The sequence below is a fragment of the Betta splendens genome, chromosome 4, assembly GCF_900634795.4.
Source record: "Betta splendens chromosome 4, fBetSpl5.4, whole genome shotgun sequence".
NCBI classification, from domain to species: Eukaryota; Metazoa; Chordata; class Actinopteri; order Anabantiformes; family Osphronemidae; genus Betta; species Betta splendens.
Window position 1 is genome coordinate 11,776,489 of NC_040884.2, and position 15,570 is coordinate 11,792,058.

General features: G+C 44.7%; 1 protein-coding gene across 1 annotated transcript; it reads left to right on the top strand.

Annotated features, from left to right (window-relative positions):
- Positions 1-1,917: 1,917 nt before the first annotated feature.
- On the top strand, positions 1,918-14,673 carry LOC114854351 (noelin-3-like). The gene is made up of 6 exons (XM_029148643.3): positions 1,918-2,379; positions 11,273-11,416; positions 11,553-11,708; positions 12,614-12,833; positions 13,018-13,121; positions 13,195-14,673. Exons 1-6 carry the CDS (start codon positions 2,311-2,313, stop codon positions 13,870-13,872), a joined length of 1,371 nt encoding a protein of 456 aa, XP_029004476.1. The 5' UTR covers positions 1,918-2,310; the 3' UTR covers positions 13,873-14,673.
- Positions 14,674-15,570: the final 897 nt, after the last annotated feature.

Consider the following 15,570-nt stretch of genomic DNA (forward strand, 5'->3'; position numbering starts at 1 on the left):
CACACACACATTAATGTCTTTGTGAGGCATTAACATCAACCAGAAGCTCACGTCTGATCATGTGCATGTATATCAACATGTGTGAAAAGAATATTGGTTTAAATAATTAATGCACCTTAGATCTTTGTTCTGCTGCTTTGCAGAGTTTTGCCCATAATAGACTGATTCAAGGACAAGGAGCAAAGAAGGAGATGAGAAAAGTCTGAGTTTAATTGTTTCTGGGTGTAAAATAGAGGAGATGTATGTTTTTAATTAGCTGAATAGCACTGTCTGCTACATTCCAGTTAAATAATACATAAGTAGTGTAGTATAAATAAATATAGGCGTTATCAGCAGTGCACATGACAAACAGCAGAGCCTGTACTTCACAAACACCACAAACCACAAACATCTAAAAGAATATGAAAACAGTAGCAGGTCTGCTGAATTCCTCCAGCGTAATATTTGGAGCCAGCTCGACTTTAATTCAGTTCAATTCAATCCCCTTTCTTTATACAGTATATTATACCTAAGTAGTCTTATACTTTTTCCAACTTCTTGATGAAACAGATTTCAGTACTTTCATTGGCATAGGTTGATTCAAGCCCTCTTCACTGTTTGTGTCAGTGTCATCTTTCCTCTTTCTATGAGCGACGGAGGGAACACATCAGTGACAGATCACATTGTGAATGCTTAATTTATGATTGTATGAACACAGCATCTAACCCAGTAAATGGGAGCATCTGGACATGAGAATGTTCCCTCAGTTGGCGTGATCTGGTAGTTACAGCATCCTTCCAGTTCTCCCAAACCTCTCCAGCTGGTGTAAACCTTTTCCTCCGTTCCCTTGTGTTTCTCTTCTACGTCATTACTGTCTATCCAAACCAGCCTATGACTGAAACATGGTTCCAGTTCCCTAGTCTATTTGATTTATCTACACTTACTGATTTCTAGGGCATTGTTTGAAGAATCCATTGCTGAGAACACGAAAAAGAAAGGAGAGAAGAAATCCCCCTTCACCCCCACAGCACAGAGTTACTGTACATCAGCTGATGTACAGATTATTAGGAGTCAGGCTGACTCCAGATACCTGCATCTAAGCATCACACCACTGCTTTTGTGTAGGCTGCACTGTCACACTGCGACTGCACCAGCACCTCAACTCTCGACTGCTGCTCCGCTGATGAACAGTTTGATGAATACCTCAGGCATGAGATACTCATAAACGTGTACGAAGGTAACCACATGTGAGAACCCACAGCCTCTCCATCATTAACCTTGTAAATAAAAACCTTTCAGCTCCGGCTCTGAACGAGACTCATAAAGCAACCAGACTCATTAACTGCTTCCCTCTGAGGGATTTTCTACCTGTGGTATATTTATCGTTGTCATCTGCTTTCCACTGAGCTTGAAGGTGAGACCACTGCACACATGCATGAAGGGAGAAAAGACTTCTGAGACTGATAGATGCAGAATGGTTTTATATCCTGGAAGCACCTGCTCTGAATATGCTCACTGGAGCGTCTCTATTTAAAGACATGGTGCATTTTAGCACATAACCTCTGAAGGAAAAGCTTACCTTCAATCTTCCATTAGCTGCCTGTGAATGTGTCCCTTCTGCTTAAAGCATGTATCTTAGTAAAACTTCATTTATTCTTCATTTTTTTATATTTTAATAATCTTAAACAATAACTTATTTATTTCCATAACCCTCTACCTCAAACATGATTTAGTTAACAGAATTCAATCAAACCACCAAGACAATGTGCACATTACCGCCTCTGCTGCCGTTTTCAAGCACAGCGAAAATAATCCTTCATTTACTCTTTTAGTTATATTTTTTACCATCTGGGGCTCGCCTTCGTGTGCTCTAGTCTCTCTGTCCCGCTTAGCATCAAGTTTAGGGTGGATTTGAGCATTTTCCCAGATCCCTCTGACTGAAGCAGACCGGAGACTGGGCTTTGGGGCTGTTTCCATCTCCATTTAAGATCCGATGCGTAAATTGAAGCATTTTATTATGGTCACCAAACACCCCGATGCATAAACTATGGAGACACAATAAACAGATCGATGATGTCACAGCCTCGCTGCGCCTCCCCTGCGGTCTGCTGGAACTGGACCATCTGAGTATTTTCTCCACGCTCCAAACTTTTTTTTTTTATATATATATATCTCGGCTCCACCGTGCGCTGAGTGGGAGCACCGGGGCGGGGGCAGTGGGTGTGATGCCGGTGAACGTGTGGTCGCCGCCGCCGCAGCGCGCTCTCTGCGGTTCGACAGCGATAACGGAGCGGAGCGGAGCTCTATGGTGAAGGACTGCGGCTCATCAGGATGCGGGTCCTGTGGGGTCTCCTCTGCCCCGTCCTCTCCCTCACCATCTTCGGACTGTGCCCGTCTGTGGTGAGTTCACGGATCCTTTTCTTCGGGTTAGAGGACGTGCAGTCGCCCGGACGCGCGTGCTTTAGTGTCACGACGAGCGTCACAGAAAAGTTCGCCAGTGTAAAGTTACTGTATTGACCGTGGGTGATGCGAGGCTGGTTGGACCCACGGGAAGCGTGTGGCTGCACGTATGGTCAGAACGGACCTGAACCCAGGTCCCGGAGTCTGGATGAGCTGAAACACAAACTGTCACTTTAGCCCAGACATGCTGTGGAAATTACGCACAACGAAATGCTGTTCCCTGCTTCAAACACCGTTTGGTCTTGATTGTGTTTAAAACGCAGGGACGTGTAGAGTGTGCGCAGAAATTGAAAAGTCGCCAGCGCCAGTGTTTTTGCCTGTAAAACGTAAAACTGCTGTTTCACCTGAGATTATTCATTTTCTGTAACGAAGATTCATCACATTTTCATTTCATCACAGCAGATTATTGTTCATGTAATAGATGGTGCTGCTTGTGAGGATGGATGTTTTTGTCTCAGAACATCTTTACCGCCCACTGCCTATTGTTTTATGGTGTGTGTGTGTGAGTGTGTGTGTGTGGTGAATTATAGTTTTGTGCTGTAGAAAATATGGAGTAACCGCGGGTAGAGACTCTCATAATTAATGGGTAAATCGATGTGTTGCCCAGGACTGTGTGTGTTGTGCTGGTGAGCGTGTGGAGCTGTTCACTCTGCTGCTCAAACTTCATTACACATTCTCTCTGGCAACGCAGACACACACAGAGAGGAGAAGAAAACACTTTCCACCCCGTCTTCAACAGAACATGGTGAAACAGAGCAGACCTCCCATACAATAGCTCTTTTGTCTGGCCACGGTGAACTGTGACTATAGGGAATAAAAGTGATGTGGGTCTGGGGACGTGATGGTGTAATGGTACAGTAAGCTGGAAATGATCCAGCTGTCACCCCCAGACTGTCACTCCTTCAGTTGCAGGAGGGTTTGTCAACCACAACCAACACTGGAATTTACATGCGTGTGCTGTTGCTGGCTGTTTGTTTTCCTACAGTACATGTTCAACTGAGTAACAACTAAGATCTCACTTGAATGAGGGGCACAAACGTTACTAAAGAATTAATGGACATGGATTTCAGGTTGACTTTATGTGCTTTGTACTGTACATAATATAAATAGCCTCGGTGAGAACTGAAACGGCTGCATGGTCAAGTTTAGGCAGCCAGGCGATTACACAGTGGCTGCTGATGATGATAGTGTGTTACTTTCATCACGATGGAATCGGCGACGGGAATTTGTGCTTTATGATCAAACACCACGTTCTGCACCTGGATGGGAAACAGTGCGGAACCTGATAGCGTTTAGGAGTCTGATGTCACACTCGTCAGACAAACACCCATGTCAAGACAGATGTTTGTCCAGCCCCAGCTCACACAGTTCAGCTCGTGCATAAGACAGAACTTTCTACTACCAGATGAGTTTTTTCAGTGTTCACATGAATTCTGGAGTACAGATTAGAGAAGGAAGATGTTTTGGTGTTAGTTTTTATATTTTACTATAAATGTAATGTTACGCGTTGTTACTTGATAAAGGGATGTTCTTTCATTACTACTTACTTTGACTGAGTACCAGCAGTCATTATGCATGACTGTGTACTGTACATGTGGGCCTGATCTTTGTGGCCTCGGCTTTAATTGTTGTATAAAGATGTTTGAATTTAGGTTTGGGGTGAAATCACATGTTTTTATTGTTAAATGGAGGATTATTAAATGTGTGAATGTTATTTTCTAACACAAGCATTGTCTTTGACATGGCTTTTATGTGGTGTTATGAATTTGACTACATATTGTTATGTGGGAGTTGGGGTGTTGTACATTCACAGCGAATATTGTCTTTTTCGTGTGATGGGGCTTCAGTCCTTAATATTTGCACCTTTGTGGCAAAACAACAAATGATGTTCATGGCTGGAACCAAGCCACAGGGTGAATAATTGGGTTTTTATGGGTAGTTTCTCTTAAATATTTAGCTACGGCAGCAGTGGGATGGAGCTTTGTGTGCTCTGTGTGTGTTAACCAGTGTGAGTAGGTGGAAAGCAGGAACACACACACACACACACCCACATCCACTCATCCACACACACAACCACTTGTGTCGAACTGTAAATGCCAGTTTGAACAATTTACTGAGTTACAGTTTTCACCCTCAACCTCTGCTGAAAGGTTTGAGGTCACATTTGAAAAAGTGATTTTGGAAACTTGAGCCATTGAGCCAACGCGCACGTTCCTCATCACCCGTTACCTTCAGCGGCCGAATATGAGACGACGCTCTCTGTGTGTCAACACTAACGATGCAAACGTCCAGGCTCCTGACTACCAGCAAAGCCGTTAGCTGCGCCGCCGCGTGTTTCACGTGTGAAGCGGCCTCGGGGGGGGGGGGGGGGGGGGGGGGGGGGGGACGTGGCGCTTTCTGCTCGGACCTACAAAGAATTTATGAGGCTGGCTCGCTGACCGGCTGTTGTAGTGTGTTTGAGGCTGTAATGAGGTTTCTGTCACTATGTGCTTCGCAAAGTGTCAGTTTTAGGACTGTGTCACTAATTCAATTGAGCTTATGTTTATCAGGCCAGCAAAATCATCCTCATTTGGATTAAAACATTGGAAGTGTCTCCTGCTGTTTTGACCTTTTCAAGCCTAATTCTAGAAAGAAACGCATGTCCAAGTATTATGTGTAAATATAAAGTGGTAATAATAATAATGTTTTGAGCTGCTGTTCTCAAATAAGATACGAATAGTCTGAGCATAATTGCAGGAGTTGAGACACGCTGATGAACCAACCAGGGGCACAGCTACGGCGCTTTCCCTCTATTCCTCATATGATGACTGTAATTACAGCCCAAGTGATCTCTGTATCAGATCCATGTCGCTGGATGGAGGCTGAGAGGCTGGACCCGCGAGCACCGGTGGACGTTTGAGCTCTCGATAGATGGAAATGTTCTCAGCCAAGCAGGGAGATGATTATGGGCTGTGCTCGTTAATTTTTTACTAGCGCAGATAAAACGTGGTATCACTTCTGGAGGAGCTGGAAACACAGCGACAGATTTAAACTGAGGATCAAGTGCAGCAGCAGATTGGTGAGTTTGAGTTCAATATGATGACCCAAATAATTAGATATGTTTTAATAAGATGCATTAACAAAGCTAGTTCTATCTCTTCCTACTGTACCTCATTCCCTTCCTGTCTGGTTGCTTCGATGGTGCTTCGAGTGATTAAGGGACATGGAAGTGTTCATTGAAACCATGCGGCTATGGCGAACGTAAAAACAAAGCACACACCCTAAGAATATCATCCCTGAACTCCTTAGATGTCAGGTCTCAGCTTGTGGATGTTAGGCTGCAGGAGCCCAAAATGTCTGGCTTCCACATTTGCTTGTGTAAATTATTTTTACATTCCGGAGAACTGAACACTTACAGGCTGTTGCCTGATTTATTCTATAAATGTCATGCCTCCATATTCCAGGCTTAGAAATGAATCCAATCTTCTGCGTATTCGCACTGCAGTCGAGTGTTGTCTACTGTATACGGCCCAGTGAGGTCCCAGTGAGCTTCAGTCACTTACATCCGTGCACCCACTGCACATTCAGGCTACAACCCCGTGCACATCACTGGAGCATGTGAAGAAGTCACTGTTCAGGGAATAATAAGCAGACGTTCTCACCTACGGGCAACTTAGTTAACAAAGACTGCATGTCTTTAGATGGAAGGAAAGTGGAAACTCCAGAGGGGCAGCAACGAAGCACCACCATGAACCGTCTCACAGTAGAGAGCAGCACCAATCAAACAGCATCCTCTGTACATGGGTGTGTGTGTGTGTGTGGGGGGGGGGGGGGTTCTGTAGCCAGATAACTGCTGAGTGTGAGCGTCCATGGATCCCATTGGGTTTTGAAGTGATGCGTTTAGGCACATTCCCTGAAAGTTGTTTAAAGACTTTCTAAGAAATAGGAAATCATTAAGAAAGTTTAGTTCAGCAAGGACGAGAAGTAAGCGTAAGAAAAGTAGTTACAGCAAATAAATTGGAATAGGACTTCAAAGAAGCTCCAGGAACGCACTGCACATACTGATATGAAAGTTTAAGGCAGTATAAAGTTATTTTCAAGTGGATCTCATTATTGCACTTAATGATTATTGCGTGGGTGCTGCGAGGCAGTGCGAGCGCGCAGACGGTTCAAAACGGAGCCTGGGGTTCGGGAGCGTTGCCTCAGTGGTGGGTGAAGACCAGCAGGACCAGCTGCGCCGCCTTGACTTGACCTCTGTGACCGTGTCGTGGTCTACGGCATTAAGATGGCAGCCATGTCCTTTTCCAAGCTGAGAAAAACGCTGATTGTCCTGTGCAGTAATAATAATTGCTGCTGTAGCCAGAATGAAGCGGCTGGACAGTCGCTCATTCGGGGCCGTCGAGGGCGCAACGCGCCGAGCTCTCGCAGAATCGTCCATTCAATCTCCTCTGCGCTGGGGTCAGAAACGGCAACGAGGTGACACGCCTCCAGGAAATTCATCTCCCCGCATGGCTTTCATCACTGTCGCGTCTGAGAGAGAAGCTCGCACCCCCCCCCCCTCAGCCCTGCATAATACGCACCGTTTCTTTGTCAGTCTGTTACTGGAACCTATTTGGTCTCAGGGTTATTGCTGCCAGGATTGCTGTTGCTCCTGTAGGTCGGGGATTTGCCATTTGTCATTTCTGCCTCAGGCGCCTGCATCAGTCTGGTTACAGAGCTGGCTGCACATACAAGTTCATCTTCCTCTGCCATTAGAGCTAAAATGTTAACTCATTTAAGCAGCATGATCATCAGTTATAGCACTGACATGCGCATTGGCTTGACTTGCCTCCGATGATAGATGACGGGGGAGATAGCATCTGTTTAGGCCTCTGTCTGTGGCAGGCACGACGGCAGCGTTATGTGATGCGGGAATTAGCTGTGTTGGCATCGCTGGCACCTGGACGTGTTCCCAAACACGCCAAAATGGCTTTTTCACAGGTCTGTCTCCAGCAGGTGCACTTATGAGCGCAGATGCAGGAAGTGTTGGGTGAAAACAGTGCATGTGCAAACAATGGTCATTTTGACAAATAATGATAATGTAAAACAAACAAATAAATAATCAAAAGTTCAAGCAAAGTGAATTATAAAGTACCATCAGCTGATGGATCTCATTGACTTCAGATATACATCTCAAAGCTACAGTATGTTGCACAGAAGGAGGAATGGGACCCATCACATCCACTGCAATGGATTCAAGTGAACAACCACCTTGTAATTACAGCTCTGTCTTTTATGAAGGTCTGAATGCTTGTCACTGTAGCTTTATTAGTCAGCAGCTGTGCATTAGACTGGACTGTGGGCTCCACACAGTTAACGCTGCCTCTCATACTACTCATCTTCTCTCTGATTGATTACCAATGACAGTCTTTTCATTTCCAACAACGTCTTCTTACGTGTGGTGTCTTTCCGGGGAGTTTTCTCGCTCACACTGCTGCAGTGTGGCAAAAAAGGACTCAGCCATTATGAGACCAGCAAAACAAATTAGAGTCCCTAGAGTCCCAAGCTCTATGCATCAGGGTGGGAATTAGTTTACAGCATCACTTACAGCATAGAAACCTGCTGTGAATCCTGGCAGAGTCTGAAACAGATCCACTCTGCTGTTTGAAATTTACATTATTTTCAGTTCAGTTGAATGTGAAGTAAGTAACTGAGAGTTGAGCTATTTGGTGTCACTGTATTTAAAGATTGCTCACAGTTGGCCAAGTTTATAAATCTCTTAGCTTTCATTAAATTCTGCTTGAGAGCATGAATCCTATGTTTCACAAGGAGGAATTCGTTACCATTACTGTTTAAGCCTCGGCTGCTTCTTGGGCAATCTGCACGTCAGGAAGCATGACAGCTGTAAACCCAGGTGTTCAGATGATAAAACATAAGCAGCTAACATGATGCAGTAACATGCATTGTAATTCGTAGTTTGAAAATAATTTGTTCTTAAACCAAAGTATTGATTTAATTAAAATTTGTGCTAAAGCTAAAAAAGAGAGTTTGTATATTTTATTGCTGTCTATCAAATACAACTGCAACCTTTTAGGTTCCTGTTTATGAGGCTGGCTCGCTGACAACGGTGCAATAGTACAATCCAGAATTTACATGCCTTTGATCAATATTTGTGGTTTATTTGAACAGAAAAAAGAGGCAGTGGTTCCTAACATTAAGCATTAGGTTATTAAATAACAGGAGTACACTGTAAGCCTGGACATCATGTCTACTTTAGTGAAAACAAGTACAATCGACCCAAGCTATTTAGGTTTTGTGCCATTACTATTAAATTCAAGTTCATTGTACTAATTCAGAGTAAAATCTACTTAAAACCGGGGAGCAGTTCAAAACCTGGGCAACTTAGTTAAATGTACTTAAAAAATCAAAGTTTTGGTGGTGATCACGTGTTTGTATCTCCATGGAGACAGCAGATAAAAATTAGTGTAATAGAGGTCATACTTTTGTTCAAGAACAGGAAAAATGAGACAAGTTAAGAGGAAATAAACAACAGTCTGTCTTAACTGCAGTGTCTATAGATAACAGGCATACAAATCAATTAAGATAACGAGGACCTGTCTTGACCTAATCTATTAAAGTCATCTTATTCTGCTGTACGTTTACTAAGTCAGGATGAGGAAGAGCAGCTAAATGAAGGTGGTGTAGGAAGAAGAGGTGAATCATTTAAAGTGGGAAATAAGGAATGAATCAAAGAAACAAAGGCCTGAGAGACAGTCTTAACATGTCCTCATCTAATATATTGTGTCATAAGGGACAAGAGGCCACTGAGAAACTAGTTAATGAACCTTTGCTGATCTTCTGAATTGTACAAAAATTATGGACTTGATTAAAACCACCTGAGCAACTTCATTAGTCATTTTTAATAAGTTCAACAATCCTAATATGAGTGTGTAGCGTTAAACTATAAACAGTGATCTTCAAAACTATCTGTTGAAAACTGATCAATTGTTTTAAAAAAATTACTTTTTTATTTTTAATTAAGAAACATATTTGTTTAAAACATTAATATCTAAAAGAATAAGCAGCTGAATTAACCAGGATAAGTTCAACACAGTGCATGAATTTAACAGTAACAACAAGTTAAGAATCTGCACTGGCATAAAGAGATAAAGAGAAACAGGGTGATGGGTTGGAGGCCGGGGCTGAGGATCCACCAATGAGCAACAGGTTGTACAGGAGAAGGAGCCTGGAGCCGCAAGAGTTAATGTGACAGAAAACCACCAAGGAGGGCAGCACCAAAGTCAATGAAGCAACATGGTGTTTGTGCTAAAGGATTCAGTTTTCACTCTTGTTGATAAGATGCTGTTTTGTTGACATGACAGAATTTAAATTAAAAAGGGGAATTTGTCAGGTCATGATTCTATTTCCTCCATTCTTCTCCTGTCAACATAGCTCCCAGTAATACTCTGCACTTTAAACGTCACTCCTGGCTTCACTGAGGCATGAAGGCATTGATTCATACTGTAGTTCAGTCTCGTCCCACATTAATCAAGTGATGAAGTCATGATCGCTTAAGTTTAATGCCTGCCGGAGTTCTAATGTTCAACTTTAATGGTTAGTTAGAAAGTAAGCTAAAGTAGGCAGGTTAGTTACATACAGTAGATGGGACCCCTACTATAAACTAGGACAAACATCAATAGTTATCTACATTATTATTTTTCATTATGTGAATGTGTGTTAATTGTCTGTTGTTTGATTCACCTGTTGCTTGAGGTCGACATAAACACACTATTTCTATTCCATTTCTTGAGGCTGACACAAACTACGTTCAGTGGACCAAATTAAAAACTGCAATACTCCAGAGCATCCGGCGCAGTGCAGTGCTTCAGGCTACATGCTCAGCTGCAGGACAGGACACAGGAAGAAAGGAAATAAACAGAGCTTCTATGGAGCAGTTTAATTCCAAAATACAGTCTATAGGAATAGAAAAAGTCAATCAACAGTCGCAATGTATTTATGAAACCACAATATGAATCACATGAACATGGATACACATGTAAGAGGAGAGGATGGAGTGAACTGTTCTCGCATCAGTTTTAACATTTCACAGTTCTAATGTTTTTATACGTTTTTATTTCATCAAATTCATTTTCAAAAAGCTGATAACTGATCATCAGTCAACTCCAAACAGTGATAGTTGATCCAACCCTGGCCCAAAGACCTCAAACCCGTGCGTTTCAGTGAGCCTACTTACTGTACTGTGGGTAAACTGTGCTGCTGCTGAGGGGATGATTAATGACTAGACTCTGGCGCAGCTCAGTGAAACCATGTAGCCATGGAGCCCGATCATCTCCTAACGCATGGAAATAGAGGAATCTTCACCTCACCGCAAATAAAATGCAATGCTGTTTATCTGCACAGTAGAACACAGAGTTAGGATAATTTACACATTTATAATACGTCAGCCTCATTGGAGGTGCTACTGTATATCTGTGTGTCTATAGAAGGCTGTCTGACACACATTGATAATTAACATACTGTACATGTAGTGAGACCACTGTGTCTGCAAATATCACTGAGCTGATGTCGCGTGGGAGGAGGCCGATTACAGGCTCTGCAGAGGGTCATGTGGCTGTGGGTTGCAGGTTTTCTTCTCCAGCCATAAACATAGAGCGCACAGATCCCTGGATGCTCATGCTTCATGTGCCCCTCACACTGGGGTCAGATGCTACAGCGCATTGGCTACTCTATTTAAAAGATAGCAACAGATAGCCTTTGTCACACCTACAAATAAATCAAATCTGCCCAGTAATGTCTGCTTAGAACAATGAATTGCCACCACTGCTCTATAGCTGTTGGTTGTTCGTCCATGCAGACTATCGGCCCTAAGGAAGGCTGGCAGGTGTACAGCTCAGCCCAGGATGCGGATGGACGCTGTATCTGCACAGTGGTGGCACCAGAGCAGAGTCTGTGCTCCAGGGACGCCAAGAGCAGGCAGCTGCGCCAGCTGCTAGAGAAGGTAAGAGACCGAGCAGCAACGCCGTGGGAACGAGTCCTCATCGCTCTTCAACTTATCTTTAACACGTCATATAGTGTTCACTGTGTTTCCCCCGTAAGCTGATCGCAGGTTGTGGCTGCTTTGTGGGTTTTTCTAGGTGCAAAACATGTCTCAGTCCATTGAGGTGCTGAACCTGAGAACTCAGAGGGATTTCCAATATGTCATGAAGATGGAGAACCAGATGAAAGGCCTGAGGACCAAGTTCAGACAGATTGAGGACGACAGGAAATCCATCATGGCCAGAAACTTTCAGGTAGCGCCTGCTTTAATCAGATGTGCAGTGGATTTTATTTGTGCTGTTATGTTTAATGGATCGCAAGTGCCATTTAGACAGCAAACATGCTTTGAACAAGTACTATTATATCATAATTATATTTCAGAGCAGGCAGGTTCAGTGCTAGTTTGGATCTGATTTAAACCCAGAAGGTGTTAGTGGTAATTGTTTATGCGTCTTGGTCACATGCTCTTTTTAATTTGATTTCCACGTTCACCTTTGACCCCTTAATTCCACCGGGACCACATGCATCACGTTCTAGCTCCAGCGCTGCCACCAGAGCTTATCACGGCTGCTCTAGTCGATCCTTTCATACGGAGTGCGACCCGTCCCAGAGGAGGCAGTGTGTAAATTAGAAATACAGAATACTTATGATGATAAATGAATTAAACAGCCTCAAAGCTTAATTAGAGTCAAATAGAAACAAGCAGCTGCTCTTGAGTTGTGGGTGAAGCCACCAAGCCTCTGCTGTGTTTCACCTACAGCACCGGGATGCACAGACAGAACCAGTATAGACTTCAAAGTATCCTGCTGCTCTGTAAATCAGACAGCTCATGCAATTTTTTGCACTGCGTGGATCCACTTGACATCTGTTGTGGGAGTCGGGAGGAGCTGAAGCTGTGCAGAACAACCAGCAGCACGACAGATGTGCAGCCACGCTACATGAGACTTACAGGCGTAGATTTATCACCTTCAAACGCATGCGGCCTTCACTATTCAGGGGAAGCCTTCAGATACCGATGTTCCCCCCCTCTCAATGCATGGAGGCTTTGTTTTGATCAGAACCATCTGACGTGCGCTGAGGCAGAGCTCGTCCACCTGTCAGTCGCGCTCGTCAGCAGCAGCGCTTCCCATTCCCCGCTGCTGTTGCCGTCACTTCGCAGGAGCTTAAGGACAAGATGGACGAGCTGAAGCCACTGATCCCCGTGCTGGAGCAGTACAAGATGGATGCCGCCCTCATCTCGCAGTTCAAGGAGGAGATCCGGAACCTGTCGACGGTGCTGACGGGCATCCAGGAGGAGCTCGGGGCCTACGACTACGACGAGCTGTACCAGCGCGTGCTGCGGCTGGACGGCCGGCTGCGCGGCTGCATGGGCAAACTGAGTGAGTAGAGGAAGCTGGAGGAGGCTTCAGGTTCAGGTCAGGACCAACAGGCAGCCGCAGAGCAGCGTTAGTGTGCGCACGGGGCACGCTCCGTGCTCACGCTGCCTCTGCACAGGCATGAAATTGGCTGAAGAGACACAAAGCGGCGCCCGCACGTCTGACTTCTGCATTTCTTCATTAACAGCGTGTGGGAAATTAATGAAAATCACCGGACCTGTTACGATGAAGACATCAGGAACGCGGTTCGGCGCCTGGATGACTGATCCTCTAGCAACCGGAAGCAACAGGGTGAGTTGTGAAGGCGGCGCAGCCGACCGTTACGGGTGCCACTCGTTTGTACCGCTCTTCTTCTCTGGTGCAGGTCTGGTACATGGACAGTTACACCAACAGCAAGATCGTGCGCGAGTTCAAAACCATGGAGGACTTCGTGGCAGGGGTGGTTTCCCGAACCTACAGCCTCCCGTTCAAGTGGGAGGGAACCAACCACATCGTCTACAACGGGTCGCTGTACTACAACAAGTACCAGAGCAACATCATCGTCAAGTACAGCTTCGAGACGGGCAGCGTCCTGGCCCAGCGGGCGCTGGAGTTCGCCGGCTTCCACAACATGTACCCGTACACGTGGGGGGGGTACTCCGACATCGACGTCATGGCCGACGAACTGGGAATGTGGGCGGTGTACGCCACCAACCAGAACGCGGGGAACGTGGTGATCTCCCAGGTGGACCCCGACACCCTGCACGTCCTGAGGACCTGGAACACGGAGTACTCCAAGCGCAACGCGGGCGAGTCCTTCATGATCTGCGGGACGCTCTACGTCACCAACTCCCACCTGTCGGGAGCCAAGGTCTACTACGCCTACTCCACCAAGACGTCCACCTACGAGTACATAGACATACCGTTCCACAACCAGTACTTTCACATCTCCATGCTCGACTACAACGCGCGAGAGCGAGCGCTGTACGCCTGGAATAACGGGCACCAGGTCATATTCAACGTCACCCTGTTTCACGTCATAAAGACCGAGGATGACTCCTAAACGTCGTTTATAACGCGAGGACCCGCGAATGCACTGAACCCTCCTCTGTCGGGACCGTGTTGTCTTCAGTCGCCACTTGTGGCCGGATGAGATTCTGGACACCTGTTTGACACCTCCATTGCTGCTGGGCAGACTGGTTTTTGCCTGCTTTGCTGTATTGACTCCAGCAGCTGAGGACGCTTTTGCATGAATGCTCATTGTGTCTCCAGCTTTTCATTACAGCTTTGTAGAGATCTTACTCGTGTGCTTTGCTTAAAGTATTTGCATTTTTGTCGAAATAAAAAAAGTCTATTTGAAGTTTGTCTAAAGGCAACGTGCTGTGTATATTTGCCATCTATTTGAAGCTGAGTATAAAATGTATGATGCGACCTGTAAGATAAGATATTGTTGTTCTGTATGTCTCTGTGGAAGAACATTTGTATTTTTTATAAATGAAAATCGTAGCAACATGTCTGTGCATTTTCATTAAAATAAAAGGTACTGTACATTTTAAAATGATTGAAAATGAATCATTTGATTTTTGTTGCCTGGGGTTTTAAGTGCAAACAGACTGAGGTACTGGTGTCGACTGTATGTACAGTTTTTGTACATACATTACAAATTTGTTTTGTTACTTCTACAGTTCACCTGTGTCATTGAGATCAGATCTGAATATACAAAGTACAGAATCATAGAACAAATGAATATGAAAGCTTTATTGTTTCTGTATCAGTGGTAAAATTGTGTTTGTTGAAAGAAACAAGAGATGCTCTTGGTTAAGTGAAAGGAAGAACTAAAAGTCACAGCAACAATTCTCACTCATTAACTGTCCTCATTTTTTGGTCCTTATTTACTTAAACATCAGCCTTCTGGAAAGTCACCACTCGGGTGTTGTAACTAACACTGCACCAAGATTACTACAGTCTAAAATTGGAGAGCGATGAATAGACACTGACTGGATGATGGTACTGAATGTGATGACACAAAAGGATCCACTCTCTGATGACATGCTTTGACATTTCAGTCACTGTGTAGTGGAACTGACCCGCTGCGAAGGTTCAACGTCCTGTCTCTCAGTTCTCCAACAAGGAGGCATTTACGTGACAGCAGCTGATGGGTTTGATGGCCAGTCAGTCACGTGTTCATGCTCATACTGTACAGTACGGCTGTAATAATATGCTAATTACACCAACTTCCATCAGGAATCAGAGGGATTTTGAGATTTTGAGTCCTAGCAACCCAAGTAACGTCTTAACCAGTTAGAGGGAGGATTTAAAGCAGATGTTCAGAGAGCACAGGTTAGCCTTTGTGGCTTGAAGGTAAAGTTATTTTCTTTTTTATTATGGAGAGAAAGTGGAGAATGTGGAGATACTGTATTTTGTTATTCACTCCCAGGGTGTGATGGAGTTGTTTTCTTAGCTCATTTATTGAGTTCCCATCTGGATCAATGCTTCAAGTGTCACACAGCAAGAAGCCCGAGCGTCCCAGCAGTTGTCACTGGATCTGGATGTGCTCCAGATCACATCAGACCCTTACTGGCTTCAGGCTGCTCACCTGTGACGTTTCTCATTCTGCTCATTTAGATTCTTTTGGGGTCATCGCCTGAAAAATACCAAAGGCACCGTGTGACGGGAAACGCGACCGTGACATCATCACCGTGTTGTCAGGTGTTATCTAAGCACAACATTAAGCCGCCCAACGTCACAGCTGGAGGTGTGG